The sequence below is a fragment of the Myotis lucifugus genome, unplaced genomic scaffold (genome assembly GCF_000147115.1).
Source record: "Myotis lucifugus unplaced genomic scaffold, Myoluc2.0 scaffold_128, whole genome shotgun sequence".
Taxonomy (NCBI): Eukaryota; Metazoa; Chordata; class Mammalia; order Chiroptera; family Vespertilionidae; genus Myotis; species Myotis lucifugus.
Genome location: NW_005871176.1, coordinates 1,156,919 through 1,166,420, shown reverse-complemented (window position 1 = coordinate 1,166,420; position 9,502 = coordinate 1,156,919). Strand labels below are relative to the sequence as shown.

Here is a 9,502-nt window from a genome sequence, read left to right as displayed (position 1 = left end):
TGGGCTTACACAATGAGATTTACCATCTCACTGACAAGAAGTTCAAGGTCTTGGTGGCAGCAACATGGCTTCAACAGTTATGTCACCTCCAGATACACTGGTTAGAGGCAGAACAGGGACTATCTCTTTCAGCTGTGCTTCTTAAAAAGAATATTTTTATTGATTTTAGGGAGGGAGAGGGAGAGAGAAACATCAAAGATGAGAGAGAAGCATTGATCGGCTGCTTCTTGCACGCCCCTACTGGGGACTGATCCTGCAAACCCAGGCATGTGCCCTGACCGGGAATCAAACTGTGATCTCCTGGTTCATAGGTCAACTCTCAACCACTGAGCCAGGCCAGTTTGTGCTTCTTAAGAGACGTCCCTGAAGTTCCTCAGCAGACCTTCCCCCATAGCCCATTGGCCTGAACTGGATCACATGCTCGTTCCTAAGCCAATCCCTGGCAATGGAAACAGGACCACCATGATTGGCTGGGGCCCAGGCCAAGGTCCGCCTCTCTGCAGCACAAGGTCCCACAGGGGGTCCCACATTTATCCTTTCCGCTCTAGTATCAACAGTCTGCTTTCTCTTCAAGTTCCATTCCATTTGCCTCACACATAGACAGTTCCCTCCCATCTTGAGGAAAAATGACCTTGCACCCTTTCTAGCCACCATATTTTTTCCTTCCATCAGCGTTAGGTGGGCTCTTGGTTGGCAGAACTCAAAGGAAGTTACTGAGATGTGCAGAAGGGCACCATATCCAGCGTTTTCCTCTGGATGGACAAAGGCTCAGGGGCAGAACCAGGGCCCAGGAGGCGAAGTGCCAGGGATATAAGGTAGTTGACAGTAGACTCTTTGTGAGGTAGTGAGTTCACCAAGGGAATTGTTTTGGCAAAGTCTGGTGTCCTTCTCTGAGTCAATGCAGAAGGGCTTCTCCTGTTGGGAGTCAGTTTGGAATGGGGTTGTTGATCCATTCATTCATTTAGTCAACAAATATTTATTGAGCACCTATTATATACCAGGTACTGGGCTAAATACTGAGAACACTGCAATTAACAAGACAGGTACAGCTCCTGGGCTCAATTCAAGTTGCATCTGTCTTGTTAACGGCTGCATTCTAATAGCTTAGAATTTAGCAGGGGAGAGGGAACCTAAATGAATAATTATACACATAAGTGTATAATTACATGTGTGGTGGAATGATCCCTGAAGTTGCTTCAAATAAAGATTTATGATTCTGTATATAAAGTGCTTGGCTTAGTGCCTGGCACATAGTAAGTGTTCAGTAAATGTTACTATTGTTATTTCCTAACCATAGAAGCCCATGGCAATGTGTTTTTCTCCTCTGAACTTCTGTATTATTTGTGTCTCTGTATTACTCATTTGCCATTCAGCTATAGTTTTATCATTAGACTTTTATTTATCTTGTGACTACAATAAACTTAAAAAAAATTACAATATTACCTACCCAAATGATGTTGAATGGGTTTAATTGGTTTATTTTATTTTATTTAAATATTTTATTGATTTTTTACCGAGAGGAAGGGAGAGGGATAGAGAGTTAGAAACATGGATGAGAGAGAAACACCGATCAGCTAGCTGCCTCCTGCACACTCCCACTAGGGATGTGCCTGCAACCAAGGTACATGCACACCACCTACTGGGGATGTGCCCACAACCAAGGTACATGCCCTTGACCGGAATCGAACCCGGGCCCCTTCAGTCCGCAGGCCGATGCTCTATCCACTGAGCCAAACTGGTTAGGGCGGGTTTAATTGGTTTAAAAACAATTGTTCAAATTCACCCACTTCCTTGCCTATGTTTTGCAAACCAAGAACACAAATAATAAAAGGAGAAGAATTCCTAACATGCCTACCCACACCTCAACTTCTCTGGGCCAACAGCAGTCAGAGCAGAAACAGGGATATTACCCCCTTCTCTGCCCGAGAAAACGAACGCTCAGATCAGTAAAGTGGTTTGCCCAGTACCTGGGGAGGAGCTGTAGCTTGACTTGAATCCCAGGTGGAATACAGATGGGCAGCTGAGACTCAGGAAGGTGCTGGGACCTGCCAGAGGTCACATGACTAAATGGCAGAGCAGATAGAGGACTCAGGGCGCCGACTCCCAAGCCTGTCCTGAACCATCCTTTCCCAATACCCAGGGTGCCAGGTGCCTCCCCCTGACAAACAGGTGCTATTAATACAGTAACTAAGGGGAGGGGCCAGATCCTGCACATCACAGGGGTGATGGTCACCGGGCCTGTTGGCGGGTCTGAGACCTAACTGGGCCCCTAGATACAGCCCAGCGTGGGTCCACAGTGAGCTCCAGTGGTCCCTTTAAATCTCCAGACCCTCACCCGCCATTCCTTTATCTCCCTTCTTTACGCCACAGGCGGGTCTACTCTCCCTCCCCCTTATTTTTGCCTTAGGCATCCTGTGCTCATTGCGCCTCCTTGTGGCTAATAGTATACACTGCAGCCTTGACAGCATCTGTTCCTGGGAAAATCTGAGATTATAGAATGTGGAAGTGGAAGGATCCTTGGAGATTATTTTACAAATAATTTCCATTCCCCCCTCCCCGCCCCCCGCAGTGGAATTCTGGCTTCCAGACGAGTTTCGCAAATTGTCTGTCATTGAGTATATCTTTGAGGAGGAGGGACATGTCAGGTTCAGGGTAGGAAATGACCTCCATCTGTTTACAGAACTCAAATCTCTTCCCTTGGGAGGAAAGTAAACTGCACCCCTCTTGCTTGCCCTAATTTCACTGGGCCTGGGACGGTAGATTCCCTGCCCCTGTCTGCTTCTTCACAAAACCCTAACCATCCAGAGAGCAGAGCCTGGCTCCTTAACAACCTAGTGCTACTCCCGTAGCTGGGATGCAGTTTGTAATTGTTGGTTATGGAGTGACTGGCATGTTCTTCCTCTTTTTTAAAATTCAAGTTTGATTAATTCAAAATATGATGTACATTCATACTCAAGAAGTACAAAAGATTAAAAAGTGGCTCTGTTCTCTAGCCACCCAATTCCCCTTTAGGGAAGCAACCAACATTTTAGCTTTTATGAATCCTTCTAGAGATATGAAACATAGTATATTTCTCTCTTCTTTTTAAAGTAAATGGGCTCATCTTCAAACAATTTTTCAGTCTACCTTTTCACTTTACTATGCTCATATACACATATTTAAAAATTTATGTAACCAATTCACTAGTTATAACATTTAGATTGTTTTCACTCTTTTGTTATGAAAAGTGATGCTGCAGTGAATAATCTTGTAAATTGGCCATGTTCACATGTGTACCTATGTAGGAAGAATTTCTAGAAGGGGAATTGCTAGATCAAAAAGGAGTCGATGTCCCCACACCTTTGCCAACACAATGTGTTATCAAACTTTTTGACAAGTTCCATTACAAAATTAAATATAGATCTCATTTTAAGTGTGTGTGTGTAAAAATTTATGATAACCTCTGGTTGAAAATCAGCAAAGGTATCTGGTGGTGTTGGCAATCTGTAGATTCTAGCCTCATATTCATAGAATGTAACTCTTGTTTGACTCCAAGAATAGTTAAGGAATGGGGTAGAAAAATGTCAGGGATAGTCAGCTGCTGTATTAAAGAGATTTTACTTGTTGGGAGCAATTTACCTACAGTCTTTAAGTGCATTTTATATACATTGAGTTGGGCCAACGGGTACATTCCTATATTTTCAAGAATTTAAAGCATAACCCGTAGGACAAATGCTTTGTAGGTTGATGTTCTGGATAAGATTTTGGGTATCTCTTGATTATTTTAGGGAGATCACTATAGAGGTCAGAAAACAGTCTTTGAAATCTGCTTCACAACCGTGCTGTGAGGAGTACATGGTATGATGTCTGTGAAGCTTTGTCATAATACTTGACACGTAATAGGCATTCAATAAAAGTAGCTGTAATTATTAGTTAATAAACAATAAGTTGTTATATGTAGTGATGGCAGGTTAAGGGGCTACTTTGGTGGTATAATCTGCCTTCTTGGAGTAAGGGCTCTGGAGTTTAGTAAATGCCTCTCTAGCAGTCAGTGGCAGTGTGATTTTGAGCACATAACCTCTTCGGCCTGTTCTCTCATCTGTCAAGTGGAAGAATAAAACCCAAGTCTCAAGGTTTGCCCCGAAGCTTAAATGTGTAATACTCATAAATGTTTATTACCCATTCTCTTCTTTCCTTCTAATCTAATGGTGGAGACATCGAACAACATTAAACAGCCCCCAAACCCTATGAGATCAACGGGACCGCGATTAGGTAGACGCGGGCCAATCAATTGTGGTCGGTGCGCCGCGAGCGGAAGGCGAAAGGATCTAGGAGGGAAGAGGCCCGGCTCGGGAGGCCCCGCCCCTGGGGACGCCGTGGCTGCGCGGCCATCACCCTGGCAACACCACCTTCCGGTCTGCTCTTTCCCCGCCCCCCACTTCCGGTGTGGATTACGAAATCGCTTGGCGACCCGATAAGGGTTTCCGGGAAAGATCTCCTGGGCCGGGGGTGCGGTCCCGGGTGGGAGCGAGGTGGAGGGAGAGTCTGGGGCCGGGGTCGCGGGGCCTGACCTCGCTGTCCCCCCTGCACTCGGGGTTCGGCGCAGCCATGGAGAACGGAGGGCGGCCCTCGCTGGGCCAGTTCATCCTCCTGGGCACCAGCTCCGTCGTCACCGCCGTCCTGTACTCCGTGTACCGGCAGAAGGCCCAGGTCGCCCAAGAGCTCAAGGTCAGTGCTGTCCCCCGCCGGTCCTCTCTGGCTCCGGTGATGGTGAGCCCGCAGTTCGTCTGGGGCCGGTCCGCCGGCGGAAACTCCCCAAAAGAGGAAATAGGCCCAGGAGCGTGTCCCCCGGGGCAGGAAATGGAGGACCGAGGACCAGAATTCGGGTATGGGGGTGACTGCTTCACGACTCCTTTTCTGCCAAGCCCCTCCCATGATTCAGAATATGCATCTTGACTTCAATACTTGATTCAAAACATTTATTGAACATCTAAGTGCAGGCTCTGGGGTAGAACAGACCAAAGCCCCTGCCCTCATGGAGGTTCCATTCTCCTACAACCGAGACAGACAATGGACACGCAGATCAGGTGGTATGACAGGTGGGGATGCTGGAGAAACGGAGGTTTGCTGTTTTAAATAGGTGACATTTGAACAGAGCCAGGAGGAGGTGAGGGGACCTGCAGATGTCTTGGGGAAGCGCGTTTCAGGCAGAGGGAACAGCAAGTGCAGAAGCTGCAGCTCCTCAGCTCCTTGCTTCTCCAGACGCTTCCTTTTTTAATATTTTAAGTTACTTTAAAAGTAACGCTCTTCAGCTGCACTTTACAGCTTACATAAGACATTCCCATCTTGTTATTTTTTTTCCTGCACAGTAATTTTTGAGATAAAGTGAAAATTGCCTCCAGGTTGCAAATCAGGAAGTTGGGCGTACAGGAAAGGTCTTACAGTTACTGTCAGGTTGAAACTGAAACTTAGATCTTTTAGTTCCACTTGTGGGATTTTTTTCTTTCTCTGATTGAGGACATTGCTGTACTGTGAATGGCCCATGAGAAAGAGATGGACCTCATTAGGTTGGAAACAGGGCCCTTATCTTTCTTCTGATTCAGTGCTTGATTAGATGCTCAATAAATGTGGATTCGTTTGGGCTGACATTTTTACACTACAACAGTTAGGGTTTAATTGGACATTTATTTGAAAGCTGGATTCCTAAACCTACCAACTTCACTATCAGATTGTTTTCTGATCATGTTAATTGTGTTAGAAACAAATGAGTGAAATTCCCGCTGTGAGAGGAGTTTTGGAATCTATCTGCAGTGAACCAAGTTACCAAACAATTGAGTCTGTGGTGTGAATGGGGTCCTAGTGAGATTCCCGCTCCCCTGTTCTTCGCCTAATTAAATAACCAAATTACTTTAGAAGTGATTGGCTATGAGTGTAACTGATACTTCACTTCCTGACTCAGAAATCAGTCTGCATCAAGTGGGCCTGATGTGGGATTCTTTGAAACAGTGAACTCCCCAGCACCCATTTTTGGATGACCTTAAAAGCTTTGCCAATTAGTTCCTAAATGAGGATGAAATGGCCCCTTTTTGTAAAAAGATTTGGGACTCCTAATATTTTAGATTCTATTTTTTTGATCAGATTACAGGACTTGTATAGTCAGGTTTGTGTGTTATCACTGTGTATTTCTTATAGTGATGGGAATGCATGTTTATTGCATGCCTACTATGTGCCAGCCTCTGGGCTAGATTCTTTACATCTTAAGATTCATATAATCCACATAAAAATTCTGTGAGATCATTCTCCCCATCGTTTACACTTTTGAAAACCGAGACGTAGGTAAATTAAGTTGCTCAAAGCCACAGGAGATGCATTGAAGCTTGATTGAGTCCCACGTCTTTCTGAGCATACTCCTCTTCCAGCCCTTTAAAAAAATTCTAACTGGCCATCTCCTGGTGGATACTTCACCAGCTGTGTGACTTGGGACAAGTCACTTTCCCTCTCTGAGCCTCAGTTTTCTTATCTGTAATTGAGGTTAATAATGTCTACAATATAAGGATGGTGTATGCATTACATGGATTTATAGATTTAAAGTGCTTAGCAAAGTGCTATGGCATATGTAAGAGCATATGTATTCATCAAATACATATTGAGGGCCTGCTATGTGTAAGGCTCCGTTCTCAGCACTAGGGGGACAGCAATGAACAAGACAAGCAGGGCCCTAATTTTCCTAGAGTCTAATAGTGCAGTGGAGGAAGACAAATAATAAAACGAGTAAATACACCGTGTTAGCTGTTATGGTATTATTTAAAAATTTTTCTTCACAGTGTAGGTGGTTAATAAGTGTGTGTTGACCTTGCTCATTTACTGTGTAGCAGTAGCTTAATCTTAGAGTGACCTTAATATGTGTGCAGTATCTCATCTCCTCTGTAGAGGTAACTTATCTGGCATCCTTAAGATTTGTTGATGGGGATACTGTGAAAGTGGATACTGTCCTTCATTCATCCCTGAATCCCTAGTGCCCAGCACTGTGCCTGGCACATAGGTGCTCAGGAAATGTTTATTGATTTGATAACTTTTTTTATAGTATTGCTAGAGCAGTAGCAGGCTTGCTTGGTTCAAGGGAGAGAGATAGAGAGTTAGAAACATCGATGAGAGAGAAACATCGATCAGCTGCCTCCTGCACATCTCCCACTGGGGATGTGCCCGCAACCCAGGTACATGCCCTTGACCGGAATCGAACCTGGGACCCCTCAGTCCGCAGGCCGACGCTCTATCCACTGAGCCAAACCGGTTTCAGCTGATTTGATAACTTTTTTCATAGTTTTGCTAGAGCAATAGCAGGCTTGCTTGGTTCCCAGCACAGCAGGTGGGAAACGGAATTGGAAGGGGTGGGAGAACTAGGGGTTGTCAGAGGAAGACAGCGGCAGATGTCGCTGTGCGCACCTGATTGTGAAAGGGAAGAGACAGACTGAAATAGAACAGTGTTTGGCACCAGGTAACAGATCCTTGCCTATAGAGCAAGGCAGCCCTTTATGATGGTGTACAATGCAGGGCGTGAGTTCATAAAGGCCTGGTGATAATGGTGCCTACCAGTGCTCCAGCCCCTACCATGTACTTTAGATGCTTTACACATGAACCTTTGGATGTATGAGTCTGTATTGTCAAGAAGAGATTGAAATATTTTCAGCCTATGGCATACAGATTGATTCATAAGTTTCATTTAAAAACGAAGATGAAAAGGAGTGTATATTTCCATTAACTGGAGAAAGGATATGCCCAGCTGGTGTGGCTCAGTGGTTGGGCATCCACCTAGGACAGGGGTGGGCAACCTTTTTGTGAGTGCATGCCATAACCAGCAAAATCTCTGACTCAAAATTCTTCTGTGTGCCAACCCTAATTTTTTGAGAACATGTTACGCCTACTTGATATCTCTTAAGGTGTACATATGTGAAGAACCTTGAAGAAATAATAAAATTCATTCGAGCAACAAAAACACAGTATATGATGATGAAAAATACATTTATTTTTTAATGTATACATGTTATGTAAAATTATTTATTTATCTAAGATGCACCTACACTGAATTTATCTGAAAAATAAAAAAGTCGATATTAAGAAAAAAATTGTAAATGGAAGATTATAAGAGAGGGTTTCGCGTGCCAGCAAAAGTTATTGGTGTGCCATGTTTGGCATGCGTGCCAGGGGTTGCCCACCCCTGACCTAGGAACTAAGAGGTCATGGTTCAGTTCCCCGTCAGGGCACATGCCCGGGTTGTGGGCTAGATCTCCAATAGGGAGTTTGCAGCTAATCGATGATGTTTCTCTCTCATCAATGTTTCTATCTGTCCATTCCCCTCTCTTCTCTCTAAAAAATCAATAAACATTAAAAAAAAAAAAAGAATATATGTGACACCCCGTTCTGCAGATGGTGGAGGGAGGCAGGGCCCCATGCCTGTTTGTATGATGAAACTTCTCAGACACAGCTTTGGAGTCTGAATCTCCTATAGTCTCCTTCCTGCCCGATTTTCTCATTCTTTCAATACGAAAAAAGTAAATAGTCTTTCTTTTTTTGCCCTTTAAGTTTGATTGAACATGTCGGTATTCAGTAGTCAGTTTAATATGTTGTTTGCCTTTAGGGAGCTAAAAGGATCCACTTGGGTGAAGACTTAAAGAGTATCCTTTCAGAAGCTCCAGGAAAATGTGTGCCTTACGCTGTTATTGAAGGTATGTTTGTTTATTGGTAAAATGAAAAGTAACTTCCTCTTCTAAAAGTTTGTTCTTGGCTGAGATGTGTATATTTGGGGCAGTAGTCCAGAACTTGGAATTGGGGCTCAGAAAGACCTGATTATTGCAGTGTGACCTTGGGGTAGCCCAGCCTTTCTGAACCTCTGTTGTCCATCTCTAGGAGAATTTCTACCTTACAGGGTTGTTGTAGTGCTCGGAAGAGCACCCACAAAGCATAACTTATGTTGATCATATTGTCACCATTTTGATTAGTGAAACGAACTCAAACTAAAAACAAAATTTAAATGACCTAAAGGGAAGGGTAGAGCAGTGCTTCAGAAATAAAATAATTGGTTTCCATTTAGGAGCTGTTCGGTCTGTTAAAGAAACGCTCAACAGCCAGTTTGTGGAAAATTGCAAGGGGGTGATTCAGCGGCTGACGCTTCAGGAGCACAAGATGGTGTGGAACCGAACAACCCACCTCTGGTACGTACGTGGCCTTTCTCTGCTGGCTTAATGATTTCAATATTTATTAAAATGATTTTGTGGATTATTTTGCTTTTAAATGGAGTACCATTTCCCCAAATGACCCTAGTGCAGGGGTGGGCAAACTTTTTGACTCGAGGGCCACAATGGGTTCTTAAACTGAACCGGAGGGCCGGAACAAAAGCATGGATGGAGTGTTTGTGTGAACTAATATAAATTCAAAGTAAACATCATTACATAAAAGGGTACGGTCTTTTTTTTTTTTTAGTTTTATTCATTTCAAACAGGCAAATAGACCGGCCCGCAGACCGTAG

At 44.1% G+C, this 9,502-nt stretch overlaps 1 protein-coding gene across 1 annotated transcript in view; it reads left to right on the top strand.

Moving 5' to 3' along the window:
- The first annotated feature begins 4,433 nt into the window (after positions 1 to 4,433).
- MUL1 (mitochondrial E3 ubiquitin protein ligase 1) overlaps positions 4,434 to 9,502 on the top strand; it is an 8,419-nt gene continuing 3,350 nt past the window's right edge. Inside the window, exons 1-3 of the mRNA XM_006094002.3 lie at positions 4,434 to 4,707; positions 8,615 to 8,702; positions 9,068 to 9,188. Coding sequence (XP_006094064.1) covers positions 4,588 to 4,707; positions 8,615 to 8,702; positions 9,068 to 9,188 — 329 coding nt within the window. The 5' untranslated portion in view covers positions 4,434 to 4,587. The remainder of the gene's footprint in view (positions 4,708 to 8,614; positions 8,703 to 9,067; positions 9,189 to 9,502) is intronic.